The sequence below is a fragment of the Anopheles moucheti genome, chromosome 3, assembly GCF_943734755.1.
Source record: "Anopheles moucheti chromosome 3, idAnoMoucSN_F20_07, whole genome shotgun sequence".
Lineage (NCBI taxonomy): Eukaryota > Metazoa > Arthropoda > Insecta > Diptera > Culicidae > Anopheles > Anopheles moucheti.
Window position 1 is genome coordinate 50,563,597 of NC_069141.1, and position 26,420 is coordinate 50,590,016.

The 26,420-nt window shown below is 41.3% G+C and overlaps 7 protein-coding genes across 15 annotated transcripts; 5 read left to right on the forward strand and 2 right to left on the reverse strand.

Annotated features, from left to right (window-relative positions):
• Positions 1–629: 629 nt before the first annotated feature.
• Positions 630–13,555, forward strand: LOC128300891 (aldehyde dehydrogenase family 3 member B1). 8 transcript variants are annotated; one of them, XM_053037133.1, is made up of 10 exons: positions 630–1,004; positions 7,606–7,649; positions 7,783–7,841; positions 8,178–8,580; positions 8,910–9,304; positions 9,378–9,575; positions 9,879–9,994; positions 11,992–12,127; positions 12,239–12,389; positions 13,089–13,555. In XM_053037133.1, the coding sequence occupies exons 1-10, from the start codon at positions 656–658 to the stop codon at positions 13,098–13,100; spliced, it is 1,863 nt and encodes a 620-aa protein (XP_052893093.1). In that variant the 5' UTR covers positions 630–655; the 3' UTR covers positions 13,101–13,555. The 8 variants fall into 8 exon arrangements, 7 of the variants coding, with proteins under 7 accessions (XP_052893093.1, XP_052893091.1, XP_052893090.1 ...); XM_053037131.1 differs by lacking the exon at positions 13,089–13,555 and adding an exon at positions 12,518–12,805; XM_053037130.1 differs by lacking the exons at positions 9,879–9,994; positions 13,089–13,555 and adding exons at positions 10,354–10,469; positions 12,518–12,805.
• A 1,653-nt stretch (positions 13,556–15,208) lies between these two features.
• LOC128304577 (nucleoside diphosphate kinase 6) lies at positions 15,209–15,940 on the forward strand. Its single transcript, XM_053041778.1, has 3 exons — positions 15,209–15,414; positions 15,491–15,651; positions 15,748–15,940. The coding sequence occupies exons 1-3, from the start codon at positions 15,215–15,217 to the stop codon at positions 15,804–15,806; spliced, it is 420 nt and encodes a 139-aa protein (XP_052897738.1). The 5' UTR covers positions 15,209–15,214; the 3' UTR covers positions 15,807–15,940.
• Positions 15,941–16,200: 260 nt separating this feature from the next.
• LOC128302502 (NSFL1 cofactor p47) lies at positions 16,201–18,037 on the forward strand. Its single transcript, XM_053039339.1, has 3 exons — positions 16,201–16,431; positions 16,510–16,649; positions 16,719–18,037. The coding sequence occupies exons 1-3, from the start codon at positions 16,330–16,332 to the stop codon at positions 17,653–17,655; spliced, it is 1,179 nt and encodes a 392-aa protein (XP_052895299.1). The 5' UTR covers positions 16,201–16,329; the 3' UTR covers positions 17,656–18,037.
• Positions 18,038–18,314: 277 nt separating this feature from the next.
• On the reverse strand, positions 18,315–19,763 carry LOC128303492 (PRA1 family protein 3). Of its 2 annotated transcripts, none has more exons than XM_053040465.1 (3): positions 19,444–19,763; positions 18,813–19,282; positions 18,315–18,747 (listed from the first exon to the last, which is right to left on the reverse strand). In XM_053040465.1, the coding sequence occupies exons 2-3, from the start codon at positions 19,249–19,251 to the stop codon at positions 18,611–18,613; spliced, it is 576 nt and encodes a 191-aa protein (XP_052896425.1). In that variant the 5' UTR covers positions 19,252–19,282; positions 19,444–19,763; the 3' UTR covers positions 18,315–18,610. The 2 variants fall into 2 exon arrangements, with proteins under 2 accessions (XP_052896425.1, XP_052896424.1); XM_053040464.1 differs by having other exon boundaries at positions 18,813–19,286; positions 19,444–19,762.
• Positions 19,764–19,887: 124 nt separating this feature from the next.
• LOC128302079 (uncharacterized) lies at positions 19,888–22,418 on the forward strand. The gene has a single exon (XM_053038804.1). The coding sequence runs from the start codon at positions 20,167–20,169 to the stop codon at positions 21,463–21,465; it is 1,299 nt and encodes a 432-aa protein (XP_052894764.1). The 5' UTR covers positions 19,888–20,166; the 3' UTR covers positions 21,466–22,418.
• A 370-nt stretch (positions 22,419–22,788) lies between these two features.
• Positions 22,789–25,632, forward strand: LOC128301061 (RNA polymerase II subunit A C-terminal domain phosphatase). The gene is made up of 4 exons (XM_053037371.1): positions 22,789–23,009; positions 23,183–23,468; positions 23,532–24,954; positions 25,020–25,632. The coding sequence occupies exons 1-4, from the start codon at positions 22,789–22,791 to the stop codon at positions 25,565–25,567; spliced, it is 2,478 nt and encodes an 825-aa protein (XP_052893331.1). The 3' UTR covers positions 25,568–25,632.
• Positions 25,621–26,382, reverse strand: LOC128301064 (28S ribosomal protein S17, mitochondrial). Its single transcript, XM_053037374.1, has 2 exons — positions 26,211–26,382; positions 25,621–26,146 (listed from the first exon to the last, which is right to left on the reverse strand). The coding sequence occupies exons 1-2, from the start codon at positions 26,316–26,318 to the stop codon at positions 25,787–25,789; spliced, it is 468 nt and encodes a 155-aa protein (XP_052893334.1). The 5' UTR covers positions 26,319–26,382; the 3' UTR covers positions 25,621–25,786.
• Positions 26,383–26,420: the final 38 nt, after the last annotated feature.

Below are 26,420 nucleotides of genomic sequence, written 5' to 3' on the forward strand. Positions count from 1 at the left end.
TTAATAGAAGAGTTCTACAACGCGATGACAAATGAGCGGAATTTATTAATTATTTACATAATAATTTCACACCTTATGAACGAATGATATCAAATTTGCTTCCATCGGTTCGAAACGATGGTTTGTGTGAAGAGCGTAAAATATTCAACCGGTGTGTCACAAATACAATGCCAATAAAAATGTGCCGTTTCGCTTCGTAATGAAATAATACGTTATGAAATGAAATTTTACTTTTTGAAAAGTCATACATACTTCACATTAAAAGACAAAAAAACGATCATATACATCATCCAGCATAGTGTTATGATATGTTTCAATGTAGTCGATTTAGATTAATACTGCTGAAAGTTTTTTCAGCTTTATTCAACTGTCCGTTTATTTTTGGCCCTTTCTGGCCTTACATATTTTATTCATGCTTTATTTATTCTGCTTTTATAATTATTTTTCACAACTTTAGTAAAGTTTAGAATCTTCCTGTTACTGTCGTACAACAACAATGGATAAACCCACCTCCGCTTTGAGTATTGAGTCCGTTTATTTTTGGCCCTTTCTGGCCTTACATATTTTATTCATGCTTTATTTATTCTGCTTTTATAATTATTTTTCACAACTTTAGTAAAGTTTAGAATCTTCCTGTTACTGTCGTACAACAACAATGGATAAACCCACCTCCGCTTTGAGTATTACGGAAGAAACGCGTCTCTTTGGTGAAGTCCCACAGGTGCCACAGGTCACACTTTCTGGTACAGAAACACCTCTAACGGACATTGCCGAAGAAAAGATACCGGAGCTGATGGTCAACTCAAACGGAAAGCATAATGATCAGCATGATAACAAAAGTTCCGGCATAGGTAGCACCACCAGCAGCGCCATGAATGTGAACCTGAGCGTACACAAAGGCGATGGTTCACCTCGAGATGGTCAGGTTTTGGACGAATCCAGTCATGTACAGCAACTCGATTCGATGAGCACTGTTGTGATCGATATTGAACCTACAGCTGAAGGTGAGTGTAAATATTAAAACTAACAATATCTTTTTAAAACTATTAATTAAAGCTTGTGCGATTGTTAGTGTTAGTTTGCGTTTGAAAGTTTGACCTCAAATACACAACATAAGGTTAACTGTAAAAGTTGAAAGAAGTAAGTACCGATCGTTGTATATCAAATCCGGTGTGCATCTCCCTAGCAACGGCAATGTGATAAGGTTCCTGATAAAAATAAGTCCAATATGGTTTTGTCAATGATAAATGAAAAGGCAAAATGAACAAGAACATTGTAATAATGTATAATGTATAATTTTTCATCCGCATTATCTTACATATTACGAATTTACTGAATTTACGAATAAAAGCGAAAACGATGATTCAAATTGGGTACAATGTTGTTCAAATATTTTGAGCTCATTAAATTGAACAAAAATTCTTATATCAGAAGAAGGAAAATGGAGAAGAATTGTTAAAAAAAAACTAAAAGTCACGTTTCCATAGAGGAACATTAATCTATCAGAGTTCTTGAATCTTTTGAGAATCGAATCCTAACTCTGCACTGAACATTCATATGAATTACTCTTCTTAATAGTTTCATTAAGCACATCACATGTTCTGATCATTGTTTTTACAATCCTTGTCCTTCTCTTTGCCCAATTAAAATTGCTACATTTTCAGACAAATGTACTGTCCATTAAGACAAATATCCAGCACTACCACCTTGCATTCACTCCTTTTATTGCTAAACTTGTACGTCAGTGAAGAACAGGTTCTGAATTAAGTGTTTTGTCCGGATGTTGGGAACCAATTGTTTCTAGCCTTTTGTTCCATTGTTGTTTCTAAAAATTAGGTTGTTATTAAGTAATGAAGTATAGGAATCTTTAGTTTTCCAAATCTAGACGGAGAATAATCACCAAATATTTCCATCTCGTACTGAAAGATCTAAATCGATGCTTCTTAAACCCAAGCGGTATCTTTATATTTTTGCCACCATGTACGTTGCGATCACATTGCCGTTTGATATCCAACGTACGTCGGCGAAAACGTGAATTTGTTGCTTGGGTACGCCCAACGAAAAAGCTTCGCGAAAGCTTTCGACTCCATGATTGAAAGCTTCTTGCTTTCAAATCAATTAACACGCTCGTGTTCATTATCAGACGTTCACCAATCGTTTCCATTTTATTGTTAAATTAAATTGAACTATTACAAATGAAGATATAATACCGGGTACTAGAATGCATAAACCAATCGTACGCTTCTTGCTAATTTGAAGATTACATTCAAACAATTAGCTTTCATGCATTCAAACAAATGGCGAAAGGCTTGTGTGTTTCGCCGTATACCACATTCGAATCATTTACCACAAAATAGCAATTCTCTGATACGTAATTGATTAGTTTTAATTATCATTTTCTAGCCATCCAACGCACGCTTAACTTACCGGCATTAACGTCCAACCGCGCATCAAAGAGAATCGCATCGATTTGTACGCAAATAAGGTTCGCCTCATTCTGAAAAATGTATTATTTCCTTGACTCTCACTACACCCCCACACACATGCATTCGTGGTGGTTAAGCTTCAGTAAGTCTGAAAGTGAACACGCAATAACGCAACAAGCCCTACTCCATTCGCGGCGAGGAATCATCATCGCGCGCATCGAACCTCTCGCGCTCAGCAGTTCGGCTGTGCAAGAGCGTGTGCCTGCACACATATTCATTGCACGTACTTTCGCGGCAGTTCGGGGCCCGTAAGTACACTTACGTTGTAGTTGTAGTTGCGTACTTTCGGTGAGTGTACAATGGGATCTGTGTGTAGCGTACTGCAGCTCGCAATGACGACCAGTTTTGTCCCGTTCGTTCGCTGGAACAGAAGCACAAAGAAGCTCGGCTCCGAGGTTCGCGCTTGCATTCCGTGAAGTTGTTCGTATTACATTCAAATTGGGTACCGTACCGTGTGCTTTGAGGTTAGTGTTGTTCGCTTTGGTTTCAACCAGTGATTATGGAGGGAAGAGGGGTTTAAAGTTCATGTGTACGGGAAGTTTCACATCGTTTACTGTATCGCTGTGAAGCCCCAAGTCGCTAAAATACAACGAATGCTTTGATATCCCGTTTTTCCTCACGCAATGTGCAACACTGTTGTTGTGTTTAGTCCCCATTCGTGTTCATACCACTGGAAAGATGCACAAAAGTGTTTCTTCTAAGAGCCTGCTAATGTGTAGCTTTTATAATGCAATAAAATAAATGGCGCAAAAGTTATTTGAAAAAAAAACACGGTTTACCGGTGAAGTATAGTGAAGTGTTGCTAGGGTGAAACAACACTTGCTTTTTTTAAAGCACATATCCACGCAGAAAGTAAACCCACCCTATTCCGGACAAGGATCAAGTGATCAACAATCTGAGCTTCGCAGTACGGTGTCGGTGTTGGGGGAAGTTAAGTAACCTTCATTCGAGTACGCGCAACTCACACTCTCGTTGAAGATGATGACGAAGCAATGGTAAAAGCAAAGTAAAAGAACTGTCCACAATCCACAAAGCTGTCTGCCCTTCAGCTCAGTGTGTTCGTGTGTGCGTACATAACAGTTGGCTGGAACGGGAAAACGGCCCTGCCAAGGAAAGTGTCGATTGCAAGCTAAATGCCGAACTGTGCAGGGACGAGATTATTTTGGTTACATGATGTTGTAAAGAGGTTACAATACGTGCGTTTAATTTGTTGTATTCACATCTGTGAACACCATCGAACAGCCGTTCCGTAGCTAAAAGTTGTAGGAATATTTGTCTCCAAGGGGTATACATTTTTCCCTCCGTCATGATTTTGTCCGCAAACACTTTTATATCTTATCGCATTACTGGTCTATCGGTTTTAATCTTCCCTTTACCTATGTTCTGATCCCACGTTCCCTCAAGTAATCGTTATCGGGCATAATAATTTGTGCGCAAAAGGCGGCCGTATAACGATTTCACAGCAAAACCTTCTCCGATTAATGATTCCGCTTACGTCCACGAGCTTGACCTGTGGACTTTCGAACCCAACCGAGGAGGGTGTAAATAAGTCCAATCATCGTGGCAAAGCGTTTTTCCTCCGCTGTTTTCGGTTGTTTTCTCCGATTTTGGTGATCGGTGGTTGGTTGGTGATCATTACAAGAGGCAAGCACAAAACAAGCAGATTTTATTCAACGGTTAGTGATTTAGATGTGCAATGAAAGGAACTATATCAATTAGGTTATGGTTGTGAGTTTGAATGCCGGTGAGAGTAGCACTAATGTAAGCATTTCTCCCTTATATGTATTGTTGACAATCAGTCGAAAACTTTCTTGGTGACTCGAATTAGTCACGCAAAAACTAAACCTTCCATTGGAAGCAACTCAATCTGTTCAACGCTCAGCACGTTAAACAATAGAACCACTATCAACGATGACCTTTGTCAGGGCCCCTTGTATCAAAAATTCGACAATTCATGCAATCGCTTGCTGGATGACGAACAACACGAGCGCCCATACATACTTTCGCATGTGTTTGGGGAGGTTGTAAAGCACATACATACATCGGGATGATTACGAGACCTGTCATAACATCGGTGGTGTAGTTGGCCGTTATTGACCATTGACGACAATTGTGGACGCGTCTCAGTATGTAGCGAGTGGACCAGATTTTACACATACACATACAAGCTCGTTGGGGCAAAGTTTAATGGCATCATGAGGCGGTGCTGCAAGAGCAACAGCCGCAGTTGCAGTAGAGCTGCACGATAGAATTACGCTATCCAACGTTTATTTTCAATGTGCACCGTTTGTTGATTTGTTTGAACTAAAAGGATATAAAAGAAGAAAAAAACAGCAAATATGATAAAAAAGGTCCTAATGAAATCAGTTAAAATTAATTTACCATTCCCTTTACTATTGCATTTTGTTTCTTGAGACATGATACAACCTAGTGCCTAAGTGCTTAAGTGCTTAGTGTTTAAAGATTCTTTTGAGAAAAGCCATTTATATCAATTTCTAATGAGACAATTTTTAAGAGATTCATAAATCATCATAGCTTGATAATTGGATGGATAATGGATTTATGAACCCTTATAGATTAAATAGAATCAGAACGGTGCTCGCAGTTGGAAAGTTAGTTCTACTTGGGTTATTTAACCTGCATTAAAATGTAATCATAATTCCTTGGGGAATTATGGATCTTTGTAGATTTAGGAATCTATTGAGAGAATTTCTCGAAATCTCTCGGAATTCTTAAAAAATAATGAATTCTTACAATAGTGACTCTCAGTAATAGGTTTTGTTCAAAGATTAATTCAAATCCATGGGTTTGAATCAGATTCACCTAATACTAGATATAAAACGTTAAATGTAGACAAATACAATGTCATTAAATATTAAAAATGTTCTGATCGTGCTGAACTTTGAACACGTTTACACGATTGAACCAGTTTGTTCAACGTGCAGTTGGGCATAACTGGTTATACCTGTGCAAATCTTATTCCATTTTACAATTTTATTTCTTGTTCTGTAATATATTCAACAATATTTTGCATGAATGATGAACGTTGCTACCAATTGAAACATCTCCATGAGCCGGTTATGGCTGCTTCGTTTTTCTAATTTTCGGTGATTATGCTTATTCGACGTGACAGAATCGGGGAGAGTGAATACACACAAACGAGAAATCCCCCCCCCTCCCCCTCCCACTAATACCCTCCACCTCCCCCCCCCCCTCATCACCAGTGAAAGATGATGATATTCAGGTGTGCTTCTCGATGTGTTGAAAATTTGCCACTGAAACTAATTAGTAGTCAAAATTTACAAACACAATTTTGAGACTCCGTAGCACTAGACCATGCAAAACGTCCCCCCAAACAGTTACAGTAGATAATTGGCGAAATCTGCGTGATGTGCGAGTATGCGTCCCAATCGATAAATAAGTGTCTCAAGAAGCAAGAAAGAGGTTTTGTGTTGCGCTTAAACAATGCGTAAATTAAATGTATGCCTTAAATTACTGTTCATTATCCAAAATCCTCCAGGAGCTTGGTGCTTGGAGCATGGTCTTACGGTTGTTTGGTTAGGAGGGGGTTTAAATTCACATCAAGCCACCATCCACCATCAAGCCAACGTAAGTCTTTGGATGTGTCAAACCGGCAGCCAAGGTTACGCATGAATATGTGTTTCATCGGATTCGAATTCACGATCGCACTATTCCAGTGGCTTTTTCGATGGTCGGTTCGATCGCGCATTGAACAGACGACCCGTAGGTAAAACGCCGCGTAGCTCATTTTTTACATAACGATTTTTTCCTACCCAAGATGATTGCCCGCTCCTCTTCCCTTCCTACCGACCGATGTGTTTCCGTAATGGATGTCGGTCGATTACTTGAATCTACGTTATGGTCGTCGTCTTCGCCGTCGGGGTTGATTGTTTCGCACCGCACCTTCTACAATACCGGTCCACCACCTTGCTGGAGGAACTAATTGCTGGATCGGGGCTGTAATGAGTGTGTTTGGTGAAGTGTTTTGTGGGCTCCTGTCGTTGTTACCCAACGGTGTCGATTAACGCACTCGAAAATAAACCCATGAGTGTATATGTGAGTGGTGCGGTATTTATCGTGAGCGTGTGTTATAATTCCACCTTGTGTATTCATTGGAAAGATTGTTGAAAAGATCTCCCATCTCGTAATACTAGGGAACATGAAAAAGAAAATTCGTAACTTTGAAATAAATGGAGAGCGAAAAACTTACTTCTACTCTCGTACAATGTGACCATGAACTAGTGATTGTAAATTAATGCCTCGTCTGGCACAAAGGAGATCGATTAAACCTGCGGAAAAAATATGAGCAAAATGCGCAAATCTTTCCGGTATACTTTGCGCTCCACCCGTTAGTGTATCTTGTAACGGACGGTGTAACTTGCGTACCGTACGCACACTACGCGAAACCAACAAAGAGCGCGATAAGAGTTTACATTTGTGTGCGTGCCATCGAGAGGCGAACATGGACAGTCGGTTGTTTTGACATTTGTAGAAAAACAAAGCCCGGCGTCGAAAAGTAGGTTACCGAAAGTAAAAGCAGGCGTAAATTCGGAAAGCGCATTGCCAGCGGTGTGAATTTCGTACCAAAACTGTACACGGTCCGCAAAGAATATTACGGTCTTCTGCACAAAAGGCCAGAACAGTGTGAATTGTGGAGCGTAGTGGCAACAAGAAAAATAAATATTTGCGGTATGGAGCATACTTCACTGATGGGATCATTATAGAATCTACGTTATTATCGATTTTTTCGCATGGAAAGAGTGGAATCCTGGTTTGTTCCCCTTCACTAACTAATAAGCGAATGTGCCTACTATGTTTCTCTAACATACATTTTGCATACTTTTAGCGTGTGTACCACAAATGGTATTCAAACAGCACATCTATTGCTCATCATTGTACATTCAAAGGAAAATCCTTCAATTTATTTGCAATCGCACGATGTGCAATGAAACATGTGCATGCGACGAAAGAAATTCGATTAACCTGGACTTTGTTTTGAGTTTCGTGGATGTTTGTTTGTTTATTTCATTACCCCAAATTGCCCATCGTTTGTTTGACAATGCGTAATTCGTTCCGTTTCCACTTTACTCTTTTGCAGGAGGATCCATCGTGCCAAATAATTCCAACATGAGTTTTTCAGACGTACGTATAGCTATGAGCTTCCTGTTTTGTTTAAAATTTTTCTTAGCCGAAAGGAGCAAAATCAACATCAGAAGATTTTTTTTGGTTATAATTTCACACCCAACTATTACGTGTTTTATGTGCGTACACACAGGTCGTTCAGCAGCTTCGAACTACATTCAACACTGGCAAAACGAGAGATGTTGATTTCAGGTATGCAACCCTCACTCGGGCGGACAATTACGTACTCGGCATGACTCGGCATATGCTATGAAGTACATTTTCATGCACATTTTTTTAAATTATTTTTCACTTCTTTACGAGTCTTTGACCTTCAAAATTACTGTATTTTCGAGTGTACAACTCTACCTTTTGTATCCATAGTTTTTTTTTGTCGCAGGAATGGTTTTGCGGAGATTTCGTTTCGATTGAAACAAATTTTTCAACAAGTGTTCAGTTTACATTCGTTACATTTTACAAATCTAAATATTATAAGATTTTTTTGGGAAACATTACCAAATTTTGAACTAATCAATGCGCCCTTTACAGGTTGAATCAACTAAACGCACTGTTGCGATGCTACGAAGAAAACACCAACGAGATGGCGAACGTGCTAGCAGCGGATCTCCGCAAGCACAAGCAGGAAGCACATCTGCTCGAGATTGAATTCATTCTGAACGATCTTCGCAACACGCTGTTCAATCTGCGTGAATGGGTAAAGCCGGAGAAGCCCGAGAAAAGTTTGGTCAATATGATGGACGGTGTGTACATCTACAAAGACCCATTTGGCGTGGTGCTGGTGATCGGTGCCTGGAACTATCCGCTACAGCTTACACTGGTACCGGTAGCTGCGGCGATCGCTGCCGGAAACTGTGTCGTAATTAAACCGAGCGAGGTTGCATCGGCCACGGCTAAATTTATTGAAGATGTACTACCGAAATACTTATCACAGGTGGGTAGCCAATTTCCACATACATAAAAAAGAACTAAATCTACGTAATGTATGCAGCCTGTAGTGCACTACATGTTTCGCATTTCATACTAGTAACGAACATCCGCCAACATTGTGCAACAGAACGGCGATGTTACCTTCTTTATTTTGTTGAAAAGGTAAAAAAGGCACGAAGGGATGTAGAAACCGGTTAATATTGTGTAACCTGTTCCGATTCTGAACGCACTTCTGCACAAAAGCCCCTTTGCTCTGAGTGTTGCTCCATCCAAATATGTACTTGGAAATCGATTACATTACTTTTTTGCACCCTTCTCACTTTCACATTGCAGGATTGTTACAGGGTAGTGAACGGTGGACCTAAGGAAACAACCGAGCTGCTAAAGGAAAAGTTCGACTACGTATTCTATACCGGTTCCGGGCGCGTGGGCAAAATCATTCATCAGGCGTGTAGCGAAAACCTGACGCCCTGTACACTGGAGCTCGGTGGCAAAAGCCCTTGCTATCTTGACAGTACGGCCAATATTGCAATCGCTGCACGACGCATCTTGTGGGGCAAGTTTATAAATGCTGGCCAAACGTGTATCGCGCCCGACTACGTACTGTGCAGCAAGCAAGTACAAAAGCAGTTCATTGAGGAGGCCCGTAAAGTGTTGAAAGAGTGGTACGGTACCAATCCGAAGGACAGTCCCGATCTATGCCGCATTATCAACCAGAACCATTTCCAGTGAGTGATGATCGGTCGAGCTATTGGTGAATTGGTTTTGTATGTTGTACGATTTTTTTTAATTACTCCGCAGACGACTTACATCTCTTCTCAAGGGTGCCAATGTGGCTATCGGAGGCGAAACGGATCTGCAAGATCGCTACATTTCGCCAACCATTTTGATCGACGTGAAGTCTACCGATCCCGTGATGCAGGATGAAATTTTTGGCCCTATTCTACCGATTCTGAATGTGGACAATGCATACGATGCTATTAAGTTCATCAACTCGAGGTATTGAAGATTGCCGACGCTTGTACCATCGATCCGCATACCATTATTATTGACACATGTTTTCCATTCTTGTTTCATTCCTTTACATATGTTTTTGTTCAATTTTGTTATCATTATTTGACCATTCTTGTTTTGTGCTGCTGAATTCCTGGCGTTGCTCAATGTCGGTTTGATCGGTTAATATTGGCATTTTACATGATGGATTTTGTTGAACAATGCAACTGGATATGCAATTTCCATTATTGATCATTATCTGTTTGTACACACATCGACACTTTGTCCATTTGTCCCCATTGCATCTAGACCACCGCCACTGGTAATGTACATCTTTACGCTAGATACCAAAATTCAAGATCTTTTTGTAACCGGAACACGCTCGGGTAGTATGTGTCTGAATGATACGATAATGCAGTACGCCGGTAAGAATCTAAAATTGGATTTCAAATTACGCAAGGGGGTCAGGTTTTTGTCTGACTACTTACTGACTGATCTGGAAAGCATTGTTGGTGGAGGTTAATACATAGATTCAGCACTACAATTTGTAGTTACTCATTTAGGTGTTGGTATTTATCCTTATGCAGTATAGTTTACTTTCAGTATTTGTTTTATCTTCTTTGTTTGCATTCATCATCGGTTGTGGTGTTTAACCTTACCTTTGTTCAATGATGTTTTTTTATTACCAGCTTATTGTAAAGCCGCCTTAAGCTTTCCTGAACTATTTAACTCATGTTTATACGGTTTTTTTATTCTGCTAATTCCGTGGTTTTGGAATCGCTAGTGACAAACCTCTCTGCTTGTACATCTTTACCAAGAACAAACCGGACGTACGTACGATGATAGAAAACACCTCCAGCGGAGGAGTTTGCGTAAACGATACTCTTATGCATTGCGCAGGTTAGATTACATGACCTTTTAAACAACCTGGTTACAGTTAAACAACAAACTACTAACAAGAAAAAAAATGCGCTGAAAGTTTTCTTTTCGTTTTAGAACTGAATGTGACAAAACTACAATTCACAACATTCCGCTCAATCATGTTCAATGCAATCAAACGCTCAATGTTCATTGCTCGATTTGCTGTTGAGGGCTGTTATTGTTCAAATATTGCCAAGAATGCATGTTCCGCTCTCATTCCCAGCACAGAGTGTTAAGAAAAAAGCAAGATTCACGATTCGCTTAGCCTAAACCAAAATATTGTAAATTTTCGTTCTAGAGAAAAACCATTGTGTATGTATCTATTTACTGAGAACATCAAGGATCGCGATACCATCATAGCAAATACTACCAGCGGTAGTGTTTGCGTAAATGATACGTTAACTCACTATGCAGGTCAGCTATGAAGAAAACCGTTCGATTTCGATTTCAACCATATTTCAGGAATCGTCATTTTGCTGTTAACGTCCATAAAGCGATAAAACAATCCACAAATTCGTTCCAACCGTAATGGGCAAACTTCATTACTGCTTCGTGTTTTTGTGTGGTACAAGATGCTTTTTTGTGCGTGGTCTACAATACCGTTGTGTATGTTTAATGGATCGTTCACGTACACAGCTCATTTGCTTCTAATTTTCAAGAGCCAGACGGGTCATAGATGTTGCTATAATATGTTTAGTAAATGAAGTTTCCTCCCATTTGTGCTTATCCAACAGGGATAAACCGCTGAGCATTTACATCTTCAGCGAAAATGAGATGGATCGTAATAAAATTATAGAAAACACTTCGTCCGGAGGCATTTGCATTAATGATACGATGGCTCACGTTGGAGGTATCTTATTTATAACAGTTTTTTAAATCGCGTGCCATCTGAATGTGTGTACAGTATACAAACAACACAGCAAAATGACTTTATTATTCTATTGTATGAGCAACATACATTCGAAGTAAACAATGTACATTTATATAAAGGATAAACTTTCAGCGTAGTTTTTTAAAGGTTTCTTTATAAACTTATAATACAATAATAATCGATTGTGTACAAAATATGCAAAATATCATTATTTAATTGGCACTTTACACTAACAACTTTTTAATCCCATTATATCGCAGCTTATAAAATTTCACAAGCAAATTTTTGTTAATTTAGTATTAGTAAAAGTAAATGGCGCAGCTTATTTTTCATGATATCGCATGAATTTTTAAGAGTACCTTTAGTGTCATAAAAAAATTGTAGGTTATTTTTGGTTTATTGTAATGCGCAAAAAAAAATTCGGGAACTTTCGGGGACTGATTTTAGTCAAAATTCAAAAATCAAAATCAGCGAAAAATCAGAGAACAATTTAGTTATTAGAATGTTACACAAGTCGTAATGCTAACAAAATTTTGATTCGTAAATTAGATATATGATTTTAGACACTACAATTATCCGTATCGTTTCATTCCTTTCCTTACACTAATGGCTTTGTTTCATTTCTACCAGTTGAAGCATTGCCATTCGGTGGTGTTGGCCCTAGTGGTATGGGCTCGTATCATGGCAAGTACTCTTTCGACACATTCGTCCACAAGAAGAGCTGCTTGACGAAAGATTTCAACCCAATCGGCGAAAAATTGGCGGCGTAAGTTGTTTGGCTGAATTAATTTGCTGCTAGTGACAAAATCCGTTAATCCACATCGTGTTGCGTTTGTAATTTAATCCCGATTTTATTTCTTTTACTCGTTATTTTTAGTTCTCGGTATCCGCCATACTCTGATAGTAAGCTGTCCTTCCTGAGTACCTTGCTGAAGAAGCGTCAGGGAATCAACTTGCACTTTTTGCCATATCTGCTGATGTTCGGTATTGGCGTTGCCTCGACCCTCGTGGTGAGCACCCTTCTGAAGGTAAATAATCCCATCGCTCTACCAAAATGACCTAGAGACATCAGGCATCACTAGTGGACAAACGATAAACAACTTTTCGATCGCAATATAGCACCGTTGTAACGTCCTATCTTTGATCCCTCTTTCAGCGACGTTTGAAATAAACAGCCACCCTCTCCCATACGGAGACGCAGACGGGTGTTATATTGGGGTTTTAAGAAGAACGGTTACTTGAAACAATAATACGTTGCTCCAAACGACATTGCTTAAGATTTTACCACTTGTCTGATAGAAGATATTGGATTGCGGGTTCTGTATTTAGACCCGTGCTTATCGAAAATAATGTATTCACACACAAACACTCGCAACATTGTACGCAAATTTGCTAAAAATAATCAGTACTGTATTAGGGATACTTCAATAAAATTTGAATATTTTCTGTACATGAATGTTTTATTTTACTATTTGTAATTGTAAAATTGTAATGGAATATTGTAGAAAAATTGTATACTTGAATCTTGGGAATATGTTTTCTTTTTGCATATTTTAGTGGTATGCAAAATAGCCTAATGTCATTTCGTTATTTTTTTCTATTGGAACTAATTAAAAACCGTAAATCTTTAAACTAACGAATCTGACGACAAATATATGATAACCTTAAACCTTTTATTACTGATTGTATACTTACTTCCTATTCTCCATTTTTCTTTACCCTTGCAGGAAGACGATTAATGAGCATTCCAAAAATGAAAATTATCGAGACTAAAACATGGTGCCGCAAAAACAAGCTCCGGCAACATACTATTAACGCATACTGGAACAGCGTCACGAGTACGTGTCATATTTCATGATTTTTTGTTTTGTTTTTATATAGTAAATAAGGTTTTCCTTGCAAACAACACACATTGTGATGGGATTGTTTCAACACCTTTTGTTCGCAACCGGTAATGAAGGTTGATGGCGAAGTAGCAGAGAGTGCAAAAAGGAGAAAAGGATTTTTTTGTTTTACGTATAGTGACACAAATGCTTTACATCGTCCTTCGACGATGGAAAGCTCTTTTCTACTACACGACATAAGTTTTAAAAACGGATCACAAGAAGCTAGATAAATGTTCGTCAAACATGAATTCGAACAGCACAGGATGAAATGTTGGGTTCAATCAATAAATGTTGATATATGGGTAATTCTTAAATCGTTGATGTTGGGTTTGTTTTAATTCTAGAACATGTTTGGACATAATTTTCGGAAGTTAGTGTAAATAGAAGCGGTCGTTTTGAAATATCACAAAAATGTAAATGTTTCGGGCTGCGTTTTGACGTTAACGAAACATTTCAGACCGTCGTCACATACATGTCACATCAACTGTGGTATTCGTTGTTTGGTAAACACGTACCGGGTAAAGTAAATTCCCAGCATGCAAAAGACAGCCGGACGGGCTAACATTGTCGATTTACGCTACACAGTTCAAGAGTGCACGTGTTTTTAAGGCGTTTTTACTGCATTATGGTAGGCAATTTTATCTTATATGACTTTAAGAAGATTTTAACTAATTTTACAAATACGTTTTATTAACATTCAGACGATTTTTCAACTTTTTGCAAGTTTTAGCCCACCTTCGGTGGCACTGCTATTGTTGATGTTGGTACCTTGGGCAGCATATTGGTTGTCACACCTTCACCAAGAAGAAGAACAAGAAGCTCACGTAAACAACATGAGAGAAGTCGCTGCAGAAGCGAACCAATTTTTTCTGCAATTGTGTGAAATACAGTTGTTTCCATGCAGAAAATAACAGTGAGGAGTCTTCTGCAGCTTCTACCCTTGCGAATAAAGCGTCATTCGCTTCTGTATCACTACCATGTTCGTGCAACTGGTTCCACCGTCATGATCATGCTGCCGGCAGAACCAAAGGAATGGATGAAATTTATGTCGTATGAATGTGCTTTTTTACTATGCTACAGGTTCATCCTGTATCCGAAGAGGTCCTTAAACACGTAAATGACCCTGTTACATCGTACAACAGCTCCAGTGCCATCTTGCAGTGGTTAATACGGGTTATAATTTTCTTCAGCGATACCGACCTCTGAATGTGCATGTGATATTCTGCGTCATATCACATGCATGTAAAAGAGACATTATAATCGCACGAATGGTTTGCAAGCAGAGTTCTTGCTACATAATATTTGCTCTTATAATGTATTTACAATAGTTTACGCGACGATCACACGAAAACAACACGAGACAAACTCATGACGGTAATGATGATGCTGTTCCACAGGAATCAATGTCTGAAAATGAATGTTAAATACAGACTATTTATACCGCCATTAAATTCAGGAAATACTTTTCGCTGAGGCCGAGGCTTCAACGAAACCAAAATACATACCGACCTTTTACTGCAAATTCAATTGGTGCATCTAGCGCAAATTCATGACGAAGACATACACCGCAGTGCATATTTCGCTTAACTCCATCATGGGTGCTTTTATAGCCCTATATTAGCCCCCAATTCAACACAGACGTAAAAGACAAATATATAACACATTAGAGATTCAAACACATACAATACGAGTTCGATTCTAAATATAGACAGTAAAATGATTGGGGGATGCATAGAAGAAAAAAAGAACTGGTAGGGAATGGTGGGAGAGGGGCAGGATGGAACCGAAAATTTTGTTTTTGGCAGCGTTGCCAATTTTTTGGCTACTGCAAATGTCAAAACCTGCCTTAGCCATCGTTATTCGGGCGCCCGACGGTACCAATTTCGGGCGCCCTGCGGGAGCATTTTCGGGCGCCCTTTCGTGTGACGTTTGGAGCTTGGGTTCGGCTTCGATCAATCAATACAAGCATGATTACTTTAGCAATTTTTAAACCTCATTGCCTCAAAAATCCTATCGCTTATGAAACAATACAGCAAATGCTCACCGCCAACGGATTGAAGGTAATTGCAAGAAAACGTATAAGTCTTTCACGTTCTGAAGCGGAGAAATTCTATGAAGAGCATAGGAACAAATTCTTCTTTCGCCGGCTTGTATCTCTTATGACCAGGTTTGTAGCAATAAGAAACAATTTGAAAGAACTCACCTTGATGATTTTCTGTTTCGTCCGAATACATGCTTTACAGTGGACCTTCGGAAGTCGTGTTGCTGTCGGGAAATGGTGCAATTCAGCAGTGGCGCAATTTGATGGGTCCTACCAAAGTTCTCAAGTCGGTTTACACACATCCGGAATGTATCCGCAGTTGTTTCGGTTTATCGGATACACGAAACGCTACACATGGCTCGGGTACAACAACCTTATCTTTCTGAAATTGATCTGTCACTTCGGTAATTACTATTTTCGTATAATTACATTACATTTTGTTCGGTAATTACATTTCAGATTCCGAACAATCGGTAGTTGCAGAGAGAAAATTCTTCTTCGGCGACAGCAATGTATAGCATCCTGAAAGTGTTATTTCTAGTAAGGGTGTCACCCTATAGTCATGTACATACAAACTATCCAATAAACTAACGCATTTACATAATAAAGCAGCAGCTAAACAGAAGGCACTAGCCAAATATTGTAGATTATGTAGAGGAAAAAGACATTAAAAGTCCGTGTTTGGGCTGACACATTTGCTAGTAGAAATATATAATAACTGTGAGAAAAACAATTTTTTATCATTACAATGATAACTATCGACTATCAGCTGCATTTTCTTTTTATCTAAATTCGACAAATCTCCAAAACGCTGAGCCCTTCGAGTTTTGAGCATTAAACTTTTGATTATACACACACCAGTAATGTCACTGCAGAATGACAAACATAAATGCAGTTGTTGCTAGTTTCCGAGTTTGTTGCGTACGCTTTGCAAAATATATTCCGCGAAATAACTTTACACCGCATCGCAAACACGCGTTCCTTTCATCGAACAGACAGATACTTTAAGCAGAAAGATATAATCAACACTTTAAATCCAAGATGTCCAGCAATAATGAGCAGGTGAAACAGTTCGCACAGATTACCGGTGCATCGGAAGAAAGAGCAAAATTTTTCGTTGATGCAGCCAACGGCGAATTACAGGTAAAAAGGCAGTGGATGGTAATTTCAATATATGTTATACCGGTAAGCAATCTATATCATGGACCCGTTTTGGTTTAGGTTGCGCTGAGCAACTTTTACGAGGGAGAAAACGATGACGCTGATATTTCGGACGAGGAGAATCCTCCCGCGGAGCCGTCGATTCAATTTGCTCGTGCAGAAAAAACAAAGGGAAAGAAAGCGCCCAAACCACAGTCAAAGTAAGCTATTCGATTTTCTCCCTGAAAAAGTTTATTGTACTGACCGGTGTGTATATGCTTGTTTTGTAGCATTGCAACCCTGCATACACTTCATTCGTCCTCGTCGGAAGATGAAGAAGAGCAGGGCCAAGCATTCTATGCAGGTGGTTCGGAACGTTCCGGCCAGCAGGTGCTAGGTCCACCGAGAAAGAATCCGATCAAGGATTACGTGTCGGAGATTTTCCGATCCGCTCAGCAGGGTAATTTGGAAACGTTTGATCCGTCGGATGAAAGCGGTGGTTCTAGCTGGTCACTTTATGCCGGTACCGGATACCGTCTTGGGCAGACGGAAGACGATCACCAGGAAGTTGCACCTCGTGGAGCACGGACAGCAGCTAGTGCGCAAAATTTGGAAATCGTAACGCTTACTCTGTGGCGTCAAGGATTTGTAATCAACGATGGCGAGCTTCGTTTGTACGAAGATCCAGCAAACCGGGAATTTTTCGAATCCATCACCAGGGGAGAAATTCCGGAGGAACTCCGTTCGAAGGGACAAACGATGTTCCGTGTAGACTTGAAAGACAACCGTCACGAGGAGTATGTGAAGCGTAGCAAGCCGTTTAAAGCGTTTGGTGGTTCCGGTCAAACACTTGGTAGTCCTGTACCGCCTATGGCAACGGCCGGCAGTAGCAGCAGTGGCAACAGCAATACTACCAATTCCAGCAGTGTAGCCGGCAACAACGAAGAAAATGAAAAGCGCGCATCAGACGAACTTGCCCTGGACAGTAGCCAACCAACGACGATGCTCCAGATTCGATTGGCCGACGGTAGCCGGCTGTCAGCACGTTTCAACCAAACGCACACAGTTGAACACGTGCGCCGTTACATTGTAAACGCCCGGCCACAATATGGGGCTCAGAATTTCGCCCTCATGACAACGTTTCCCAGCAAGGAGCTAAGCGATGGTGCGCAATCGCTAAAGGAAGCCGGATTGCTGAATGCCGCAATAATGCAGCGATTGAACTAGTTTTGAGAGAAGAATTTTGGAACAGCAGATAATAAGCTTCATGAAGATTTTTTCCGCAGCTGTCGTACCGTGGCATGTGAGACTGTCTGCCCCCTAAATAACACTATTATTAGTATTGGTCCATTTTGGTGGAACAGAAAAGCTTAGATTTATTAATTTTGATCCAACAATGAATTCATCTCATTTTCCCCTACATCGTGAACGTGATAGATTAATCGTGTTGCCATTGGCGACATGTTGCTATTCATTGTTTCCCACGCGACAAGATGCATGATGACGAATGCGCAGCAGACCAATTCCCTGATGTTTGAGAAACAATTGTGATAAATCTGATGGAAATTTGTATCGTTGCAGCTTGTGGAAATATACGATCATGACGATGAACGGGAAGATGGCATTTGTTTTTGTTTTGTGTGATATTGTACGGTGACGCAATACCGGATAAGTTCCACGTTACTCAATGTAATTCGAGAATACGTGTTTCTTCTCAACGCGGTGCATGTGTATGTGAATCAAAATTTTTAAATATGTGTGCAAAAACTTCAAACATGATCCAGCGTATCGAACAGGAACCATCCATCTGATGTGGCCGTTTTTGTTTCATAATTAACTAATTTGTTGGTATTTTTGTTTATTTTTTTCTTACTTCATTTAAGAGCAAAAGACAAATATTATCGATCGATACATTCTGTTTTTTTTTTGACTAGCAGCTTTACAAAGGGACGTGTAACAATGGTATCTTCTTTTTTGTAATTCCATTCATACATAGCAACGGATCCATTTTCGATCAATGAGTGCTTTCTTGATTGAACTTTTGCAAATATTAATCGTAAAGGTGAAAAATCAAAATCACCATCCAATCCAAATCCACGCAACTCATTGGAGAAAAGCTGAAAAGCACACATTCTCTGTTCGTAGAACCCGCAATACCGAGCCCGTCCAAATCGGTATTTGCTTAAAATGCCGTTGGCATCAATCCCATTGCTTCCAGAAACTGTCCCATCGGTGATTGCTTCACGCCAACGATTTCCACTGCATTGGTGATTTTGTTCTTAATATTCCTCAGCCGCAACGATGCATGCACGAAAGTAACTAAAACGAAACAGTATTATTGATTATTGTCCGATTAGCTGAGGGCAGTGAATAATGATACTTACGCGAGAATGGAAGCAGTATGGCAAATGCCACAATCAGCACGGAGTCAAACAGGTACAGTACCAGGTAGCTGCCGGCAATGGTCCCAGCTAGTACGACCCACTTGTTTGGCTGCTGGTTTGGATCGGCACCGACCGAGCGGCGTGCATCCTGTGCAAAGAAGCGAACAAACACGTACACCAGCGCCACAATGATCGTCAGTCCAAGCAACACCTTCATCGGGTGGATCAACCCAACGAGCAGAAATACAGCGGCACTCATCAGGAAGTAGTTGGTTTGATAGTAGAGCAAATTGTTCACCACCCGGTTGCCCCACTTTTCCCAGTCCTGAAAGTTGGGTAGCTGAAAGCGAGCCGATTCCAGCAGGAAATCGCTTAGCGAACGAAGCGGCGCCAGATGCAGATTATCCAGCGAACCCGATCCTTGCGCGGTAGTCGTCATCTTGGGAAGTATTACGATGTACTGGGGATGGCTTTCTTATTTCCAACAAAACAATACAGCACACAGTAGGGAAACGAACAATAAAATTCGGGTCGCAAAATCCAAAGACAAAAAATGCAGTCACACTTAGAGAAAGTGTAGCTAAAAATATCACTCCCAACGCTGGCAGGAAACGTATGATGATACACTTACCAATTGAAAAGAGGTTCTTCTTCCGTTTATTATTGCACGCACCGAGAAAAGCCCACCGAGTTTGTGCACAAAGTTTGCCGTGAGTTGGTCGTTTAGAATAATTTGACAGAATGATATCATTCTTGTTTTGCACCGCAAGCTACACTTCGTGTGGATGAATTGTGTACGGACGCATATTTTCCACGCCACGGTTGGTTGGAACTATATTGGGCACGATAGCCACAAAATGGCTATTATTTAAAGAAGCTCCAAAAATTGTATCTTTTTTCAATACCTTTCGTCGAGTCTATTCATTGGAGATAATTTTTTAACCCCTCTAGGCGTTGAATGCATCGGCTGTTGTTTTGCACTACCGTGTCAACCCGTTGTCAGCTGTCAGATCCCGAAATAGACGCAGGATTGGAGAAGAGAAAAATCAAAACATAAATAACAATTTTGCAGGGTAAACGTACCGTGCGTTGGACGCGTGTGGTTACTTCGTTCGTAAATTGGTCGTACCGCATCCCATGCCCTACCCTGCATCGATGGGTGTATTTTGGCATTAAAGTATTGAACTGAAGGATCCAAAGTGTTGATCCTATCGGCGAAAAATTTCTCACCATTCAGTAAACGTAGCAACTATCGTGTGGAAGGGCCGTAGCAACGACGAGCATAAATCGAAAACCTCGTAGAAAACGGTGTTGCGTTGCAGCTACGCATCATCATCTTTCGCGCTTTACCGCAATGCGTAAGTACCAGCAGCTGGCCCTGGTGCTCCTATCGATAACGTGCGTCGTGATACTGTTGGTGTACAAAAGCGAAAATAATCGACTAAAGTATGTGCTCGAGGTGGTCAACATTTTCGGCCGCAATGATGCGGCTAGTTTGATACGCATCGATAACAGTAGCCGTTTACATAGCTCACCATACGATTTCGACAGTCCGCTACCGGCGTGGCAGCGGCTCGGGGATGGTTTCTACGTGTATTCTTCGTTCTGGCAGAAAAACGAACTCGCGGCGGGTGGAACCGTCATCAGTATAGCGGTCGGGCTCGAACACGCCGCGGTCAACTTCAAATGTCAAATACAGCACGGCACGGGGGATGTCGCTACAGGAAAGCTCCATTTTGTGCGTCTAGAACATCCGACCGGTTCGGTCAAAGCACCCAATGGTGAAGTTTTTGTGGTGTACAAGCTGCTCTGCAAGGTGGCGCGAGATTTCGGACAACCGACGGAAATCATATTTACCGACACAACGCAATCCAGCAAACGGTACATCCCGCTCCGGGTACTGGAGAGCCGATCGGTACAGCAAAGGATGACCATGACGGCCTGTGTTGATATGAGCGATTATCTGGAGCTGGAGGAAGAGTTCCGAATGCCTGCTGCTGTGCTACAGTACTTTCTGCACCACCAAATAGTCGGCGTGGAAGATTTCATCGTTTACAATAGTAATGCGTTAAACGGAGCAACCACATCACTGCTGTACAGTCACGGCATCAAAATCAACCTTTTGCCATACAATTTCCCCTTCGATGTGGCAAACAAGCAGCAGAACCGCTTGCTTATCGAAATGGACTGTCTGATGCGGAACTACAACGCGGCCAAGCTTACCTTCGTCGGTGCCATCAACGAGTACCTGTACCCGAGTTCCCGGCTGCGCGTGAACAACAAATTTCTCAAGTACGCTTCGAAAGTTTCCAGCGACGTGTCCCGCTTTGCCATCGCAAGCCGATCGGTGTGTATCGATAAACGGAAGAAAATCTTCTCCGACAACTTGCTGTATGATGTGGATGCTCATCTGAACGCACCGAACGAGCGGCCGTTCCATGTGTCCAAACCGCAGGACTACAACCGCACAGCCGGAACGCCGGATTTCGTGAAAACGCTCGACGTCGATCGAGCCATGATCTTTGTCCATCGGTACGGGGGAAAATGTAACAGCAAAACGAATCTACACGACTGGACCACCAGCCTGCAGCCTGACTTTTTACAGTACTTGACGGATGTTGGCCGAGAACTGAACAAACTTATCTTCCGATAAGTTATGTTCCGAGATGGAACCGATTGATTGGTATAACTGTGGTAGTAGCGAGGTGGAGTAAAATAGTGTCGATGAGATTAAAAGGGCCGTGGTGATATATTTGTACCTTTCTCTAGAGGCCACAGTACATCAGAAATGGCGAGGCACGATATAGGCTATTTGTAAAGACGATTCGCTCAAAATGGTACGAACGAATGGGAGTACAGAAAAATACACAAAAACCCGACAAATTACCAACCTGGTGGGCTACACAATTTCTGACGGTTTCTTCCCGTTTTCTCATGCCAGAATTTGATTAAAAAGTTCCTTTAAGTAACCCCATAGCATTATCTCTACCGAACACGGAATTACAATAACACAAGGCGACTAGTATGCTAGATGGATTATTAGTTCTCACCTAATAATCCACGTGTGTCGTTAATATATTAAAACGGTATCTCGAATTCAGTCGATTATTTATTCGGCCTCTGGAGTTGCCAGGGTCAATCAGTTCTTACACCATTCACACGTTAACATTCATGGGAATTTAGGGATATCAAAGCTAGAACCAGCCTATAAAGTGAATGATAGATCTCGGTAGGCAAAACGAATAGCTTGTAAGTAGTTTGTAGAAATAACACTATTAGAACAGCGCGACACGCGCAATGCGTGCGTCAGCAAAATGGTACAGTTTTTATCGACAACTAAAAAAGAACAATAATTATTCAATCAAAAATCATCTTCTACTTCTCTTTAAAGCAAACCAAACCAAAACGAGTTGGATGTTATCTTACACACATGTATGCATTAACGACATCCAAACGATATCAATTTATTGCATTTTTCAAATAAAAGTTGAGCAAGAATCTATGAGAATCACAAATTCACCTTAAACTTTTGCATCTACCACATTGAACAGCATCGGTAACAATTGTAAGGTGCACCACAAAGTCGTCCTGAAACTGTGGTATCCCCAAAATTAATTCGATGGAAATTAAGCCTAGTCATAATAACTGATTTCTATTCGACACTCTTTCTATTCGTATTCGGTAAAAAAGTTATCGATTTTAAAACATAAAGAAACAATATTGAACAACCGTCGAAAGAAAATCCAACGGTGACACTTAAAAATAACTGTGTTGCCTGATCAAATAATAAACCTGATATCAAAACGCTGCGAATTTATGAAAGTGTTTTTCTGGTTGCTAACCGTAACAAAAATATGCACATCTCATTCAAGGGTTATAGGAAAATGGGGCATCTGACAGGATAGCTGGCAGCACTGTCATAGCAGCATGTCACCACTTCATCGAGCATTCTGGCAGGGGCGAAAAGTGACAAAAAATGGCCGATCCAAATCAAAACATCATTTGCGCTCCGGACGATTGTGCGATAAAAATAAGCAAATGGAAAGTGCGCGAAGGATTTCCGGTGACCAATGGCAGCATTATATTGTTCTACGAGCAGCTGGATGGTAGCGACAAGGAAGTGAAGCGGTTAAAGGCCACACAGAGTGGCGTTGTAAAGAAGCGCCTAGCACGAGAAGGCGCAACCGTGGCGAAAGGGTAAGCGTACCATCCGTCGATTATGCGGATCGATGAAATCGATGAACCGTTGTTACACGCCGTGTGTTGATGATGTGTTGGTGGCGTAGTCGCAGTGGCCGATTGGTTTGAATTGGCGCTTGATCGAATGTTATTGTTGATTTTTGGTTGCATGGTCGACTTTTTGTTCGCAGAAAGCCGGTACTCGAACTTGGACAATGCAGCCATATGACGGTTATAAAGGACATGTGCGCCGATTGTGGCGCGGATCTGCGTCAGGATGAACCGAGCAGCTGCTCGAAGGCTTCAGTACCGATGATACATTCCGTGCCGGAGTTAAAGGTGACTGAAACGTTGGCAAAAAAGCTCGGTCAAGCCGATACGGAAAGGTTGCTGAGCGATCGAAAGTTGGTGCTGCTGGTGGATCTTGATCAAACGCTCATTCACACCACGAACGATAATGTGCCAAACAACTTGAAGGTAAGAAGGTTGCTTTGATGGTTGCTGGTCCATGCTAAAAATGGCTTTATTCGTTTATTTTAGGATGTATATCATTTTCAACTGTACGGCCCAAATTCGCCTTGGTACCACACGCGGCTTCGCCCGGGTGCGCTAGAGTTTTTGGCAAAGATGCACCCATACTACGAGCTGCACATATGTACCTTTGGGGCGCGCAATTACGCTCACATGATCGCACAATTTCTGGACAAGGATGGAAACTTTTTTTCCCATCGCATTCTATCCCGCGACGAGTGTTTTAATGCGACCAGTAAAACGGATAATTTGAAAGCGCTGTTTCCGTGCGGCGACTCAATGGTGTGCATTATCGATGATCGGGAAGATGTGTGGAACATGGCGTCGAACTTGATACAGGTTAAACCGTACCATTTCTTTCAACATACCGGCGATATCAACGCACCACCCGGCATGTCGAAGAACGAACTCGATGGCAAGGGTGTAGACTTCAAGGAGCTCATGAACCAGTCGTTAAAGGAGAAAAAAGCCAGAGATGCAGCAGATCAAGAACGGCCACCAACGCCGAAAATACAAACGCAGGAACAAGGTGGAAAACAACAGTGTGAGAAAAGCATGCCCGAGCATGTGCTGGACGACAAGGTTGAAGAAGAACCGGCGGCGATGGAGACGACAAAACAAAATGAAAAGAGTAAAGAGGATGAAGCGCGTCCAGAGGCTGAAAAAGCAGACATTTCTATTACAATTAGTAAGGAGGAGAAGGAAGGCGATAAAACAGAAAAGAAGATTATTGTAAAGGAAGCAAACGAAGAGCTGCTATTACACAAGGAACTGGAGAAGGATACCGAGGAGCAGCCTGCACATATGGAGCAACAAAAAGAACTTCAGACAAAAGATGGCGTAAAAGAAACTTCAACCGAAATCGATAAACCAGAAGAGCCGCCAGGTGAAACTGAGTGCTCAGCCGGAAGTGCTGCCAAAGAAGAAGATAAATCTGCCACAAATTCCAAGCAAGAGAAAGATTTAATCGAAGTGGAAGATCCAGACGATTATTTACTTTATCTCGAGCACATTTTGCTAAAGATCCATAAAACGTTCTACGAAGAGTATGATAAAACACAAACCATGTCCGATCTGAAGCAGTTAATACCGACGGTAAAGGCGCGCGTGCTGGTAGGGATGCGGCTTTGTTTTTCCGGTCTCATACCGAACAATGTAAAGCTAGAGCAAAGTAAGGCGTACCTGATAGCGCGAAGTTTGGGTGCTGTCGTAACGCAGAATCTGGAACCAACCACTACGCATCTGGTTGCGGTTACGATCGGTACCTCCAAAGTGAACAATGCTCGTAAAAGCTCAAAAATAAAAATCGTCACCCCCGAATGGCTGTGGTCGTGTGCGGAACGATGGGAACACGTGGAAGAGCTGCTGTATCCTCTGAAGGCATCAAATCCCGCCAAAATGCGTCAACCACCACCACACTGTCACAGCCCAGGTAAGAACCATCCATACAGGACACACACAGTTCGGAAATAATAACGTCTGATTTCGTTCAATTAGAGCATGCTGTGAATTATGGAACAATGGCACAGTCACGTGAAGAGCCGAAGTTTATGGACACAGTAAATCCATTGTTAAGCTTTTCGAACGACGATCTGGACGCAATGAACAACGATTTTGACGACTTTTTCGAATCGGATGATAGCAGCAGTGATGACGAACCGGTGGACATTGAAAACCCGCCAATGGAAAAGTCACTGCGTAAACGAAAACGCGTCGAAGAGATTGAAACCAATCGTGGGCGGCACAACATTTTCCGAAAGCGCGCAGAGGAAGACGAGGACGAACAGAATAAGGAGGAAAAGAGACGCATCCTGAAGTACGACAATCCCGAACATAATGACGAAAACAGTCAAACTAATGCGTCCTCAGATGATGAAGATGAAAGCCCGAGCGCAAAGTTTCGGCGTGGAGAAGATTTACCATCCGACTTGGATATGGGGTCCAACAGTGAGGGAAGCAATGAGCCGATAGACGACGTTGACGATGGAGATTGGAATATGATGGGAGCGGCACTGGAAAGGGAATTTCTAGGCTTGGATGAATAACTTAATCAAGGAGCACTAATTGAAGTAAAATGAATACAAATGAACTCGGTAAAGTCTCGGATAAATGCTGCAATCCTGTTTTTTTTCAATTCGATTAGTTTGTACTACAACCATTCTTCCGAATTTATTTTCACCTACACATCTTATTATTAGACTACTATTACTTTATTTGTAACGTACCACATATTCACATAGGATAGCAAAAGCCCACGTACCACATCACACTGCAAACGGTTGATCTTTGCCATCCTCGTGGTACTTGATGTATGTTTCACCATGAGTAAAATCACGTGTACCCTCCAACCGACCCCTTGGAGGGGCCTTAGAATAGTCAAATGCATTCTTCGATTTGCCAAACAGTCGGTTGGCTTCTTCAATATCTTCGCGATATTTGCCTACGACCACTTTCTTGCCTGTGATGGGATCGGTTATATCTCCCAAAGGGTATACAATCTCCTCGATCGAATGCGAAATGAGACGGGTAAGTTTATTGGGCAATTCCTTTATCAACACGATATCACCAGTTTTGCAACGCTTGTCTGGATCGTGGGCAAAGTAAAATTCGTCCTTTTTAAAGTACTGCAAAGGGTAAACGGAAGGTAAATGAGCATCGAGATTCCTTATGCAATCTCTATATGTTTACCATGTTCAGGTTACTATCCAGTTCCATTCGCCGCACGCGTATTTTGGATGCGTTCAATTTAACACACGGGACAACTTGTCCCAAAAGCATTGCCGCACGACTTGCCATGATTTTAAAGACGCGAATCGCGCGAGTAGGAGCTATCTGTAGAACCGGGTTGTTTTGTTTTCGGTCCTCGGTAATTCTTCCGAGGTTTTAGTCCGGATTGTC